Consider the following 15,608-nt stretch of genomic DNA (forward strand, 5'->3'; position numbering starts at 1 on the left):
TCAAGTCTAGAATATGACAGAGGGCAGTAAAAGCTCAGCTAGTAGCTATGTCTAGGAGAGAAACAAGGTTAAACACTAAAAGACAGGGACAAGTGTATCATCTGTAGAAGGAGAACATGAAGTTGTTGGCAGCAGTAACGCAGTAACCCCCTCCAGGAAGGTGCCATAGCTGAACACAGAGCCAGGCCACATGTAGCTTCTAGGAAGAGACAAAGCAGACAGAGAACATATAGTTAAAAGTTCAAATACCAGCAAATAATGCAAAATTGAAGAGTAGTAGGAGAATGTAGCAGAGTGACGGAAAGTGGTTATTATGTCCTCCAGCAGCACCTAAACCCATGGCAGCATAACTACACATATACCTCAGGATAACCTAAGCCACTCTAAATATAAGCTTTATCAAAAGGAAAGTTTATGCAATTTCTTTAGGGATAAATACACATGCTTTGATGCAGCTATGGGAAAAATCAAATCCTATTCAAATTACCTCTTTTGACACACAATTTCTCCTCTTTTATGTGTTATAGTTCTTAAGGGGAAAAAATAATTGGGGAAGGCACCATCGTTCTCTTAAACTTTTCCTCTTACCTGTAATATTTTAGATTTTCCTTGTTGTAACACAACTGATTCAAATGACTTACCAAGGACTAATTTATAGATGTTGTAGCAGGGAAACACTACCACCCACTGGGCTGTGACTCTTAAAGGGCAGTGGTCTCAGAAGACCAGAGTTGAGTGCCACTGCTGTGAGAGACTCTGTGCCATCACTATATTCAAGGAAAGATCAAAAAGCAGTACCAAAAATAGCTGTCTTTGGACCTCCTGGCAGAACAGGCTCAATTCTGTTTACTCACGAATTTTTGCTGCTCAAGAGCACACAGTCATTTGTTTATTAAAATTTTTATTTCTTAAAACGAACATGGGTTTTGTGACTTGCATGTCTGCTAAATCAACATTAATTCTGTGGAATTTCTGCAGGTTTTTTGTTGAAACATACACTGCTATTCTAAGAAGGACCTCTGCTTTAGGGAAACATCACAAAACATTCTGCATGAGCAAATCTTGTTACATTGTAATTAAGGTAATCGTATGTACAAATTGGTGTCCTGCAGTCTAAAGCTGTTGCTTTTTAAGAAAATGCCTCAAACAGTTAAGTGAGAAGTATTTTTGCTTTAAGAACTACAAGTCCAGATCACATTGGTTGTCATGATTGCATAGTTTTAACTTGCAAAGTGTCATATTTTTTTCTTTTTTTTTTGCAAAAGTGGAAAAAAAATCCAGCTTCTTTAGTTGAGTTGTTGAATATTTTGCATTTTTGTTGGTCTTTAACACAAAGCCATACCATTTTTGCAAACATGGTTTATTTACTTCCTTGCTAATCTAATGATGTTTTGAAATAGTTAGCTATTGGACAAATTTCTCTCTGCTTTGGCACTGATTTAGGTGCATTCTGAAAACTGTAGGATGTTTTGACAGTAAAATGTGAGTTTCTGGTGGGCAGTTTTATTTTCATTAATTAAAAATCCCTCTCCAAAACCCAATGTTTTCTTTATAATGTATTTTGCTGCATTGCTGTTTTTCCCCTCAGTGAAAACAGAGCAAGGACATCAGACCACTGAAAATACTTTTGGTCACGCAGACCTCTTCTTCTTGACGTACACTCCTTTTTAAAACAGTCATTTTCAGCAGTTTAAACTCAACCTAAACAAGTTAAACATGTATTAAATCTAAAATCATTCAGTCTTCTGTATACGGTCATGAGATGAAGGAAGTTAGAACTTCTCCATCTTCCTTCATAACATCCTTAAATATTCAGCATACATCCCTTTTACTGGTTTTAGCATTATGTTACACAATCATTTTTAGCTGTTTTGGGGATAGATTGTTTGCTCACAACTTTATGTCAGAGGCATAATGTTTTTGTTTTGGTGTTGGAACAAATCATTTTCATTTTGAAAAAGATCACTCTTTTGCCTGTCACGCTCATTTAAATGGAGTTACCATGTGCTGCTGCTCATTTCTTCCCAATATTCCTCGTCTTCTGAGTATCTCCGATCCCTCTCCATTCAGGAAAGGGCCTTTTCATCCTGGAGAGTGTTACGCTGAAGCGCTGCGTGACAGTGGACCGATCCAACCTGGTGCTGGAGGACTGTGAGCGTCCCACACACCGCATGCTGTGGAAGTGGGTTTCTAGGCACCGACTCTTTAACTTGGGCTCCAGCATGTGCCTGGGCCTAAACATTTTGGACACGACGCATCCGTTGGGCATGTTTGAGTGCGACAGTAACCACCTAGTGCTGTGGTGGCGCTGCCTTGGAAACATGCTGTACGGAGCGTCACACTGGAAGGTTACGGTATCTGGACGTTTGGTCGTGGTAAAAAAGAACATTTACCATGAGTGGAAAAGGCACAACACTCCCAGAGAAGGCCCTTGCTCACATCCATATGAAGGTAAATGAAATATTGATCATATAAAAAATATATTTGTCATTGGTAATTAAATATGTTTGATTTGCAGAAATCCACACTCTTTTGGGAAATTCGCATGGACATCCTTGTGTTTTTCCTTTTAATTACAACAACAAATGGTATGCTGAGTGTACCACGGAGGGCCGTGAGGATCATCTTCACTGGTGTTCTACCACTGATCGCTACGATCTGTCCGAACAATGGGGTTTCTGTCCAGTTAAAGGTGAATACAAACACTATCATAATTGCATGTGGTGATGTAGAACCCAAAAGCAAGCAGGAAATGGGCAGAATCATGATAAGTGGTGGTTTACATTAAAACAAACATGCAAGCTGGGATTTGGGCAGGGGCTGGGGGGCAGGAGCTAGAATGAACCAAAATGAATACACGGAGAACTGAGAAACTTGCTGCTCCAGGGGCACCTATCCCTCTCATCAGCATGTCATTCAGCTATGCAGAAGCCTGATAACGAGACATCGTAGTAGCTGTCGAAGAGTGGACTTGGGCACCCCTGAGCTTGACAGTACCAAATGTAAAGTTCAAGATAAAGTCTAAACCAAACACATGAGAAATATTTTGAAAACAGCAGCAGAAAATTGAGGATATCAGAATAGATTTCAGTGAAATACACGAAACTGAGAACCACAGTCCTATCTTCACTAGTCACATTAACTTGAAAGTCCATTTAAATCTGTGTTTATCAGTTAGTTACTAAGTGTTTAACTTGTGCCTCTACTTCCAGCTTCCAGTTGTGAGCAATTCTGGGAGTCGAACCACGAGCTCCGGGCGTGCTACCAGTTCAACTTGTACACCCTACTCACCTGGAGTCAGGCGTTGTCCACTTGCCAGGCTCAAGGGGGGAATCTGTTGAGCATCACCAGCCTGGCAGAGCACAGGTACATTCGAGGTGGGCATCTCATAGAAAATGTATGCTGTAGCACTTGCGTTACTGTCTGATTTTTGGGTTTTTCTCAGCCCTGGCATTTTTAATGTTGACTACATACCAGTTTTAGTTGTTTTTTTGACTCCTACTTGGGCTATCTTGGGTTAGATCGACTGGCAAATGTTGGTGCAATGGTGTGGATTGGGGTAAACCACCTTAAGGATGGGTACGGCTGGAAGTGGTCTGACGGAGCTCCCTTATCGCTGGTGAATTTCACTACAGGTACTGCTTATTCATCAAATCTGTGCTCAAAATCTGCTGCTAAAATCACTTTTCTTCCCAACTTTATGTTGAAATAATATTTGGTTCATCATTTGCTCTGTCCTTCAGCTCTAAATGCAGCTCCGCTCGAGACCAACATGCAGTGCGGAGTATACAACTCTGCCCATGGTGGCCAGTGGCAGAGTCTTGCCTGTGAGTCCGCCCTGCCTTACATCTGTAAGAAGACACCAAATGACACCAGCATAGCTGAGCCACTAGGTGAGAGTCTGGTGAGCCACAAATGACAAACACAAGTCATTAAAGGGGCTGGCTGCTGTCTGGCTGCTTGCTTCTTCTGGTGGCAGGTATGAGTCTAAAGAGGAGGGATTTCCCATGAGGCATGTTTTTATACCTGTTGTTGCTCTTGGCTTAGCTGACTTTTTACCTTTCCCTCTGTTTTTGTTTTTCTGGTTCTGGTTGTCTTCCTTCACTTCCCACACTTGTTGGTTCTTCCCCTTTTAGAGAACTGGCAGTACATCCATACCGAGTGCGCTGATGGCTGGTGGCCTCATAATGGTTTTTGCTACCATGTGCTGGCGGAAAAAGAGGCTGGAAGCTGGGAGGAGTCTTCCCGAGCCTGTGGATCTCTGGGTGCAAACCTCACCAGTCTCTGTTCCTTGTCAGAGGTGGAGATGCTGCTTAACCTCCTGGCTAACTGTAAGAAGTATAAAGCAACAAAAAAATCAATTGCTGTATTTTATCAAACATAACAGATAACATTTTGTTTGAAAGTTCATATTTATAGTACCGTGCAAAAGTCAAGGGGTTCTGATTTATTTATATATTTTTTTATTTTCAAGGTTGTTTGGAGCAAAACATTTTAGACATTATGAATAGCATTTTGAAAAACATTCTGCAGACTTTGGCTGCTTTTTGTGAATTTTAAATCCAGAATATCACAATTTGATGATTATTTAACGAAATACACTGTAAGATAAGAACCATTTAGACACTCAATTGCTGCTAAACTCAAGAGGAAAACCTAAAGTATCAAAATAATCATGTTTGTCAAAAATAAAATTGTATTTTAGCTCCAATGAAGAGATCCCCAAGGAACTATTTGCATACATTAAACATGAACATGAACTAAAACGTAATGCTCCTCTCTAAAGTCCTGTTAGGTCAATATTGGATTTTTCTTTATTCTTGAACACATGATTCTTAGATGTTGTTCATTTGCTGTGAATAGTTTTATTTTTAGGTCTGGTACTTTTGTTCTCCTCTTGTCCACTTTGACCATTTTTAAGTATAAACTGTATAATTCATTGTAATGGTCAGCAGTATTGAGTGAACAGAAAATGTGTCACATGAGATTGGTTTCTTCAAGCCAAGCATGAAGAAATTAGGGTTTGTTTGTACAATTACCAGATATTTAGCTGCACCTTATAAAATACACGTTATATTTTTTTCCTCACTGTCTTACATCGAATCAGGCTAAACATTCCTGTTTTAGGTCAGTTACAATTATCAAAATTACTTATATTTGCTAAATGCCAGAATAATGAGAGAGACATTTTTTATTTAAAACCATGACTTTGATGTCCTCATCCCTCTTTGTAACTAAGTTAGCAGTATGTTTTTTTCCATTGTCCTTTGTGACTTTTGGTGTATTTTGTGGTTATGGATTCTTCCTCTCTGAGTGGCCCTTTAGGCCATGTTGGTACAGTTTATCTTACCAGCCTCAGTCAGGATCTTCACAAGGGTTTTGCTTTTGTTTTGGAGTTTTACACACATTTCACACCAAAGTTCCAATCTCTGGAATGGTATGATGGCTTCTCATTTTCATGCTGTTTATACTTGCATATAATTGTTTGGACAGATGAACATAGCACCTTAAGATATAAGAAGGAGGATGAACCTCACTGGTGGAGGTCCACAATTTTCTTACTGTTGTCTTGGCTGATTTCTGAATTTCATGAGTTCACACAAGGAAGCAGTTTGTTGAGGTGTTCCTTAAAATACCTCCGCAGGGATGCCTCCAATCAGAAGCTTATCGAGTCATGACATCATTGTGTAGGGTTTCCCATTTTTTTAAAGGCACACCAATCATAGTGTATACAAACTGACTAAAAACATCTGTTCTGATTTAATGTCAGACTGAGAAAAAAAGGTTATATGTCTTTTTAAACAGAATATAAAAATCTGGTTTGAATGATGTATAAAGCGGCTTTTTAATCTTTTCTAAATTAAACACACCTAATGATGTGTTTCACAAAAACATTCATATTGCATGTCTAATATTTTCACAGTTTATGTCGAATCGCTGTTGGCATTTGAATTGTGTTGTGTCCTCATGTTCTGCAGATTCCAAGGAAGTTACAGATGTCTGGATTGGTCTGTGGAAGCAGGGGTCATTACCAGGCGTAGAGTGGTCAGATGGTTCACCAGTAACTCTGACTCTCTGGGACCAGTATTACCCTGTTAACAACCTGACGGATGCAACGCTTTGCGTCAAAGCGGAGAAGACGGTAGGACACCGTATGTAGACAAAAACTGTTGCGTTTTCTGCCATCCTTGTCAAATTTAAATCTTCCCTCTGTCACAGAAAGGTAACTGGCTTTTGGCCCCGTGCGCTGAGCAACACCCTGCTGTGTGCAAAAGAGAAAGCCAGAGTCCCGATCAGCACAGAGGAACCCTGGATGAAGGATGTCCTGTGGTAGGAACCTGAATGTACAAATCTTACCCTTTAGCATGTAGATACCTACTGCGTGTTTGGGAGCAAAACAAGTCCAGTCATAGATGGAACTGTGTAAGCTGGGCTTAGCTTAGTGGTGGAGGTTACATGGCACATTACATGGTTACACAACATTCACACGTAAACTGCTGAGTCTCTCCTAAAACTCACAGAAGGTGACACATTTATATGTTATAGATTTCTTTCTTTCTTTAAAGCAGTTTCAGAGGAAAGTTAATCTATAAATTTATATTTACCACAGTCAGGTGTATCCTAGGCAAGATAAAGTTATATGTTTTCTGTACTCTGAAAAATCCCGTTAAATGTCTTATATAACAGTCTAGATTCATATTTTAGGCTTTTAAAGACCATTTACATAAAGCAAAAAGGGTTTTGTGTACAGGTTTGATTGGCTGTACTGTGAGCCAGGACACGCACCACAAAGATCCACACACCCACTGCAGCTCAACACATTGTCCAACAAGTTACCCCTTCAGAAGCACGAAGAGCTGATTCACCCACTCGCTGACGTATTGTCTGGCATGCGCGATTCTGTTTACAAGAATATCAGCCTCCTGAGTCACCAGGCTACTTGGTACTCTGGAACACAAGGCCAAAAAATTACCCTAAGGGAACAATATCAACCGTCGTGCTTGAGCAGTCTCTGTTGATTCTTGCCTGACATACTGCAAACAAAGATCTGTTTTCTATGTGTAATTTGTGTTGCAGCAACCTTTTCCTAAAATGGCTATAAGTATTTCATGCTCAAGTTTTAAAAAGCTTGGTAAAGGGTCTTCATGTAGATGTGAGGGTGAGGGTCTTGACCTCATAAGGCACTTGGGGGGTTGAGGCTTACTGGGGGTAAAAGGTGAACATTTATTCCACATGTCTAAACAGCCTCTCTGTAAAATGCATTCACTTTGAAATAAGTACAGGTATTACTGCATGGAAATACATAAAATAACTAAGGAAGACCTTCTGCCTAAATCAAAACTGAGATGGTTTAACATGTCAGGACTAAAATAAACTTGTATGTTTGTTTTAAACATATTTTGGAAAAGAGGTCGCATAATAAATCTGTTAGTGTTAGTGCTTAATCTTTTATTTTTTATCAATGGGATCACATTACCATAAAAAAAAAAAACTATTTTAATTTTACTGATTAAAAATATCTCAGTTATTTCATTATTCTGACCAAAGCAAGAAGAGCTGAAAAGTTTAAACATGAAGTGAGATGATCATTGTCAAGTATTTTATTTAATAGTAAACATTTCATTTATATCCAAAACCATCATAGCTGGAGCTGTCTCTTCTTCGTACTGAGGTCATCTAGCTGTGCCTAGTACTTGAAGCAGGCTTAGCATATCCAGAGGATGTTACCTAAAGTTGATCCTAACAGATTGCACTTAGTGCTAATATGAGGTACCAATACAGTGAGTTACCCTGAGCTTTTCAACTCATGTCAAACAGAAAAAAAGAGGACAAAAAAGCCAGGGAATGCATAATTATGATTAGGGTTTTTATTATGTTGCTGCTTTATCATAATGAAGAAGATTTGGAATTTATCATTGAATCTGTCAAGTATTTTGGTTTAAGTCCTATTCTTTTAAGTTCATTCATGTTGTATTTAAGCTGTAGCTAAAAATATGGACATATAAAGACAACATCGTGTAATTTGACAATTTCTGATCAAAATGAATTAAAATAAGCTTCTAATCATTAACATTTAACAGGAGCAAGTTTAAAGTATGTGTGTTTAAAGAACTTCAGAATCATTTACTTTTGCTCTTTTAACATAAAATGCAGCTCCTCCCAGATACCATTGTCGTTTTTTTGTCCCAGAGAATTAACTCGATTGTCACTAGTTATTAGGTGTCCTATCTTGAAACTGTATTGCATGGTACCTTTCTACTTTGATAGACCCATAAACAGTGACCAGCTTCCTGATGCTGAAAACATAGATCTAGAGCTGGGTTTACCATGTTATGACCTTGTTAGTTGTGCTTTGTAATAGATTTGCATGCTCCTTAGTATTGTAGAACAACCTCTATACTCCAGTATGAGGAGTTCCTATAAAATAGCTAAAGAGTGGCAGTAGTTTCTGTGAGACTCGTGACACCACCGGAAATGTCTCTGTGAGCAGCAGGACGCATGGGGAGAAGAAGGAACCACAAGGCGCCTCCTTCACAGAGATCTTCTGTTAGCCTCCTGAGATAGAAGATCTCAGTGTACTTGAGCTGTATCTATTTATTCAGATTTCAGCGATCACTGAGATATTCATTTGTTAAAAAGTCCACTAAGGGAGGCAATGGTGTGTTCAGTGAAAATACTCTGCAAAATATCTCTTAAATGATGTTATTTTCTGGATTTTTTTATTCCCAATTATTCATCTAGGGTTGGAAGAGACATGGTCATTCCTGTTACACAGTAACTAGTCATGAACAGACATTTGAAGATGCAACGTTAGGATATTACTGCAGGGCTCCTCTCCTCACTGTGGAAAACAGGTGATTCATTAAGCCGGTTGTTTATTTTAACAAAAAAAAACTAAATGTGTCTCAACCCTCTTGTAATCCTTTCTCTTTTTTCATCCGTGATTGGGCAGGTTTGAGCAGGCTTTTGTCAACAGTTTGCTGAGTGCGAATGGAACCAACAGCAGCATGCACTACTGGATCGGCCTCAGGGACCAGGAGAGGAAGGGGGAGTACAGATGGCTCTCTCACAATGGCTCCTCTCTGCCTCTCACCTTCTCGAACTGGAACAAACATCAGCCAGGTGACCACTTGCTGCTGGCTAACGAAACAGACTGATTTAGATGGCTGTGATCGGTTTTGAAGTGACTCTTCCTTTATTTTCCCTGTTAACCAGTTAGTGCTGGTGGCTGTGTTGCCATGTCTGGTGGTCCCGCTTTGGGCCACTGGGAGGTAAAAGACTGCAAATCCCACAAGGCCTTGTCAGTGTGTAAGATGAGTGGCAGCTACAGTGATGCAGAGCTGCCAGAGCACCACATTGATGCTTACGCCTCCTGTCCGCCAGGCTGGGAATCGCACTCTGGACTGCTTCACTGTTTTAAGGCCTGAAATTCTACTTTCTTACCTCTAGCTTTATTTTCATGAAGTACTATTTTCTCATTATTTACAGTGAAGTTATTATTGAAGACATTTTTTGGTTGATTCAATAAGAAAATTCCTTAAATCCATTTTAGAAATATTTAGGCACAAAGGGGTTGACTTAACATTTTCACTTTAGAAAATTTGCTTTCAAGTCATTAGGTTATTCAGATTTTGGTTGACTGTCTTTTAAAGAAATGTTTACTCCACAGAAGAGTTGCAAGTTAGGTTGAAAATGAATTTGACTCTTTTTGTTTTAATAAATAAATGTAATTTTTCTAGTTAATGTACTCTGTTCTGGTGGACTTTATTTGAATGTATATTTTGCACATTTAAAAGACATTAATCTTCTAATAGATACAAGGAAAATCTGCTCAAACACTGCAACTTAATGGAAGGCATTTCTCCAGTTTAGCCTCTGCTGACCTTATGTGTTGCTCCTCTAGGTGTTCCACGATGAGAAAGTCTTGATGAAGCGCTCCTGGGTGGAAGCGGACTTCTTCTGCCAGGCCCTCGGGGCTCAGCTGGCCAGTTTCCAGCACTATGAGGAGCAGGTGTTTGTTAAGCACCTGCTCAGCACCATGTTTGAAGGGTTGGTATTGCTCCCCAAGGCTCAGTGGCGCAGAATCGTTATGACAACTAACGAATGCATTCTTTCACTTCTTTTTGTGCACATTAAATGCAGTTTGATCTTGAAGGGTGTTACACAATTATATCAACAGCTTAATTTTAAGGGATTTAATAAGAACAAGAAAATAAAGGAAGAGTCTGTAAACTTTCTTAACAAAGTTGCACATTGAAACCAGGCTGATTAGCCTCCTTGTTTGAGTCTTTGCTTCCTAGAGGTTATTGTGGATTCTAAAGATAAAAAATTACCAACCATGCGTTTCATTTTTCCTTTTGGGCTTCTGCAGAAACATTTCAGTGCAGCACAGCTGACCCTGATAGGGACCAGTACTGTATGTTGCTGTGAGCATTTTTTTCAGGGAAAACCATCTCATGTGGAGTTAATGTTTTGTGTGTAAGTTTTGTCTTTCTCCTCTGTGTGTTGCTTTTTAGAACAGAAGGCCGCTGGTTCTGGGTGGGTTTAAATAAAAGAGATCCCGATTACCTTGGAGTCTGGGAGTGGTCCGATGGCTCTCCAGTAAGCACACAGAAATGTTTGCCACAACTTGCAGAAAGCCAACGGGTGCTGTAGCATGAAGAAAACCTTCAGTTTTAAAGCTTTTAACCAGGCGTTCTGATCTTTGTGCAGATAGTGGCGTCTTTCATTGGAGATAAGAACGAGGACGATGACAGGAGGGACTGCGCTGTGTACAGCGACCTGACCAACACTCTGATGCCACGGCCTTGTGACACCAAACACGAGTGGATCTGCAAGCTGTCCAGAGGTAAACATTCACCCCTCTTCCCTCCACACCGTCACCTCATATATAAACACACATCTGTGCTGATTTAGTAAACTTTGTTTTGCACTATAGGAGATAAACTGAGGAAACCTTACTGGTACACTGAGCGTAAGTAGGTTTTGTTTGTAAATCTACTTGAATTTCACAACAGATTACCACTAGATGTCACCCTAGAGTATCTGAATCTAAGATTAGAACAAACAGATCTGTAACTGAAACCTAAATCTGTCCCTCTGAAGCAGCTTCTAGATTTTTCTGTTTTCCTCTGCGGGAAACCAACTTGTGTGTCCTCAACCATTACTGTTAAGATGCATTATGTCAAGTCATACCAAGCTTGTAAAGTTGTTTGAATTCAAATTTGTTTCATTAATATACAGGGTTCCTACACAGTATAGAAAAGTCTATGAAATTAGATTTTTTTTTCTTGTCCAGCTCTAAATAAGTATGGGAAAACAAAATAAAGTGGCTCTCAAGGGTGTACTCCCTGTGTTAAAATGCCATATATTTCAGTGAGTAAACAGTGAGACCATTTTACCAATTAAACAACATATAATGTGACATTTATTTTGCACAAGTCAACTGAAAAACAAAATAACTCAGTTAGAGGAAAAATGTAAAGGTGCAATAACCTGACCTTGCTGCATAAGTGTGCAGCCAGGTTACTAGTATTAAACTAATGCTTTGTTCAAACACCATCTGGGTGAATTTCACCATTGACTCTTTTTTAGTAGGACAGTCTCAACATCCCACATCATGACTTTTTAAAATGTGCTTGCAAAATTTCTCCAAAGAATACTATTGCGGAAAATTGTGATGATAATATTGATTAGCTTCTGCAATGTCACAAGATTTATTTCCACCCAGTGTTGCATTAATTTTTCTTGCATTGATGATGCATTGATGATGGTAGAGCCTGACCGCTGCACAAAGCCTTCTCCAGCACATCCCAAAGATTCTCAATGGGGTTAAGGTCTGGACTCTGTGGTGGCCAATCCATGTGTGAGAATGATGTCTCATGCTTCCTGAACCACTCTTTCACAATCCGAGCCCGATGAATCCTGCCATTGTCTTCTTGAAATATGCCCCTGCCATCAGGGAAGACAAAATCCATTGATGGAATAACATGGTCATTCATTATATTCAGGTAGTCATTCTAGACCTCATTCTTTGAACACATACTGTTGCTGAACCCAGACCTGACCAACTGCAGCAACCCCAGATCACAACACTGCCCCACAGGCTTGTACAGTAGGCACTAGACATAATGGGTGCATCACTTCACCTGCCTCTCTTCTTACCCTGATACGCCCATCACTCTGGAATAGGGTAAAGCTGGACTCATCTGACCATATTACCTTCTTTCATTCCTCCAGAGTCCAATCTTTATGCTCCCTAGCAAATTGAAGCCTTTTTTTCCAGTTAGCCTCACTGATATATCTTCTTCTGACCTTCCTTCCATCCTTTATTCCTACATTCTTTTTGTTTCTTTTTCCCAGGCTGGATTTTTTGGCGCTTGACCTGAGTAGAAATATTTTCCATTACATTTTTAAAAGAAGTTAATAAGGAGGAGAACTTTAGAAATTTGAGCCTAGAATAGAATTGCTCATACAAGGCAACTAGGTCCAATTCGTTATCCAAGTATATAGAAACCATGTTGAAATTAAGCTCAGATCAATGTATTTGATTCTAGAACAATACAATCTTATCATCACATTTACACCTACTTTCATACCATCCACGTCAAGTCAAAATTAAAATAATTTGATTGTTTGATATTAGTAAAACGCTATCTCTCTAAGGAAGGCTAGCTGATTGCTGTCGTTCATTGACGTTGCAGCAATCCCAGAAAGGACTTGGCAGCAGGAAAAATGGAATAACTTCCTGTTAACAGGATGAAACCTTCAGTAGAGCAAGGCTTAATTTAGATGTCCAGAAGGAGTCATTGAAAGAACAGGAAAGACAATGTTTTAAGAGAACTTTAATGGCAAAGTAAAAGAAAGAGCACATACAGGTCCTTCTCAAAATATTAGCATATTGTGATAAAGTTCATTATTTTCCATAATGTCATGATGAAAATTTAACATTCATATATTTTAGATTCATTGCACACTAACTGAAATATTTCAGGTCTTTTATTGTCTTAATACGGATGATTGTGGCATACAGCTCATGAAAACCCAAAATTCCTATCTCACAAAATTAGCATATTTCATCCGACCAATAAAATAAAAGTGTTTTTAATACAAAAAACATCAACCTTCAAATAATCATGTACAGTTATGCACTCAATACTTGGTCGGGAATCCTTTTGCAGAAATGACTGCTTCAATGCGGCGTGGCATGGAGGCAATCAGCCTGTGGCACTGCTGAGGTCTTATGGAGGCCCAGGATGCTTCGATAGCGGCCTTTAGCTCATCCAGAGTGTTGGGTCTTGAGTCTCTCAACGTTCTCTTCACAATATCCCACAGATTCTCTATGGGGTTCAGGTCAGGAGAGTTGGCAGGACAATTGAGCACAGTGATACCATGGTCAGTAAACCATTTACCAGTGGTTTTGGCACTGTGAGCAGGTGCCAGGTTGTGTCAAAAAATGAAATCTTCATGTCCATAAAGCTTTTCAGCAGATGGAAGCATGAAGTGCTCCAAAATCTCCTGATAGCTGGCTGCATTGACCCTGCCCTTGATAAAACACAGTGGACCAACACCAGCAGCTGACACGGCACCCCAGACCATCACTGACTGTGGGTACTTGACACTGGACTTCTGGCATTTTGGCATTTCCTTCTCCCCAGTCTTCCTCCAGACTCTGGCACCTTGATTTCCGAATGACATGCAGAATTTGCTTTCATCCGAAAAAAGTACTTTGGACCACTGAGCAACAGTCCAGTGCTGCTTCCCTGTAGCCCAGGTCTGGGGAATGCGGCACCTGTAGCCCATTTCCTGCACACGCCTGTGCACGGTGGCTCTGGATGTTTCTACTCCAGACTCAGTCCACTGCTTCCGCAGGTCCCCCAAGGTCTGGAATCGGCCCTTCTCCACAATCTTCCTCAGGGTCCGGTCACCTCTTCTCGTTGTGCAGCGTTTTCTGCCACACTTTTTCCTTCCCACAGACTTCCCACTGAGGTGCCTTGATACAGCACTCTGGGAACAGCCTATTCGTTCAGAAATTTATTTCTGTGTCTTACCCTCTTGCTTGAGGGTGTCAATAGTGGCCTTCTGGACAGCAGTCAGGTTGGCAGTCATACCCATTATTGGGGTTTTGAGTGATGAACCAGGCTGGGAGTTTTAAAGGCCTCAGGAATTTTTGCAGGTGTTTAGAGTTAACTCGTTGATTCAGATGATTAGGTTCATAGCTCATTTAGAGACCCTTTTAATGATATGCTAATTTTGTGAGATAGGAATTTTGGGTTTTCATGAGCTGTATGCCAAAATCATCCGTATTAAGACAATAAAAGACCTGAAATATTTCAGTTAGTGTGCAATGAATCTAAAATATATGAATGTTACATTTTCATCATTACATTATGGAAAATAATGAACTTTATCACAATATGCTAATATTTTGAGAAGGACCTGTAGAGTTTAATGGCAGCAATAATTCTGTCAGTGGCTCCATCCAGAAAAAAGACACAGTTAAACAAAGATACACTGAGCGAGAAGTAGAGAATAAACAAAGTTAATGGATTCAGTTGCGCCATGAATTACTCATCATCTAGAAAAAAGACACATCTTTCCACAAAATCACTGTGCCAGGTGTGAGAAGGCAAAGTTTATGGTAAAAATACCAGAAAAAAACGCATTTATGGAGAGTAGTGGGATAAAATGCATCACAAACATAACATATTAACTTGAGAGTTGCACGTTGCATCCTTGTTGCAATTTCAAGATGCAAAATATCACTATTTGTAACCAGTGAGAGGCTGACTGATAGAGGGCTGAAGCTCAGGGCGAATGCAGTGAGGAAAGTGGTGACAGATGAAAGACCAAAGGACAAATTGTGTTGTTTGCATGTTTGTCACAGCTTATTTTGTAGTTGCATTAATAATCATAAATATTCCACCTTATTCTAATAGAGAGTTTCACATATCACTTCACAGTGTGTTTTGAGCAAATCTAAGTAAATACAAGGAACTTCTACATGTGTAACATCTTGAATTAATCAGCAAAGATAATAGTGTCTGAATTTGTCCCTTCCATTTTGTTCTTTGGAAAAATCTTCTCACTGTGTTTGTTCTCTCTGCAGAGAGCCAGGCCTGGGTGTTTTACCGTGGAGCCGAGTACTTGCTGGCTAATCAGCATTACAATTGGCACGCAGTCTCTTTGGCTTGTCAGATGATGGGAGCCCACCTGCTATCCATTCACTCCAGGGAAGAGTTGCAATTCATCAAGGAGCGGTTAAGACGGGTTTGTCATTGCCTTTGTTCATAGACTGATTGGCATCGACATGGTGCCGTGTGTAAATATCTGAGAAATGGTATTTATGCTCATTGTGGTGGCACAGTTTAGTACAATGTTGTCGGTGTTTTATTTTGAAGAGAAAAAGCACATAATAAGGAGTTGACTTTACAGCTATACAGTAATTATGGTGCTCACACTAAACACTTAAAATTAAACAAGGTTTGACTCTCATTCAGTCTTTCATCACAGTATAAATCTGAATAAACATAGATGTTTTTAACTGGGTGAACTCTACCAAGCTATTATTTAGTTCATGCTCTCATTGGAAAGTCAACAAGCATGAA

At 39.7% G+C, this 15,608-nt stretch overlaps 1 protein-coding gene across 3 annotated transcripts in view; it reads left to right on the forward strand.

Moving 5' to 3' along the window:
• pla2r1 (phospholipase A2 receptor 1) overlaps nucleotides 1-15,608 on the forward strand; it is a 28,314-nt gene that overhangs the window by 2,172 nt on the left and 10,534 nt on the right. For 2 of the 3 annotated variants that reach the window (XM_047362613.1, XM_047362615.1), the window contains exons 2-17: nucleotides 2,071-2,451; nucleotides 2,519-2,692; nucleotides 3,213-3,377; nucleotides 3,522-3,635; nucleotides 3,744-3,893; nucleotides 4,137-4,331; nucleotides 5,979-6,142; nucleotides 6,220-6,330; nucleotides 8,743-8,855; nucleotides 8,954-9,123; nucleotides 9,217-9,422; nucleotides 9,905-10,050; nucleotides 10,518-10,602; nucleotides 10,714-10,849; nucleotides 10,940-10,975; nucleotides 15,110-15,270. In XM_047362613.1, the coding sequence (XP_047218569.1) occupies nucleotides 2,071-2,451; nucleotides 2,519-2,692; nucleotides 3,213-3,377; nucleotides 3,522-3,635; nucleotides 3,744-3,893; nucleotides 4,137-4,331; nucleotides 5,979-6,142; nucleotides 6,220-6,330; nucleotides 8,743-8,855; nucleotides 8,954-9,123; nucleotides 9,217-9,422; nucleotides 9,905-10,050; nucleotides 10,518-10,602; nucleotides 10,714-10,849; nucleotides 10,940-10,975; nucleotides 15,110-15,270 (2,507 nt within the window). The remainder of the gene's footprint in view (nucleotides 1-2,070; nucleotides 2,452-2,518; nucleotides 2,693-3,212; nucleotides 3,378-3,521; nucleotides 3,636-3,743; nucleotides 3,894-4,136; nucleotides 4,332-5,978; nucleotides 6,143-6,219; nucleotides 6,331-8,742; nucleotides 8,856-8,953; nucleotides 9,124-9,216; nucleotides 9,423-9,904; nucleotides 10,051-10,517; nucleotides 10,603-10,713; nucleotides 10,850-10,939; nucleotides 10,976-15,109; nucleotides 15,271-15,608) is intronic. The other variant, XM_047362614.1, reaches the window with a different exon arrangement.

This window comes from Girardinichthys multiradiatus, chromosome 4 (assembly GCF_021462225.1).
Source record: "Girardinichthys multiradiatus isolate DD_20200921_A chromosome 4, DD_fGirMul_XY1, whole genome shotgun sequence".
Classification (NCBI taxonomy): Eukaryota; Metazoa; Chordata; class Actinopteri; order Cyprinodontiformes; family Goodeidae; genus Girardinichthys; species Girardinichthys multiradiatus.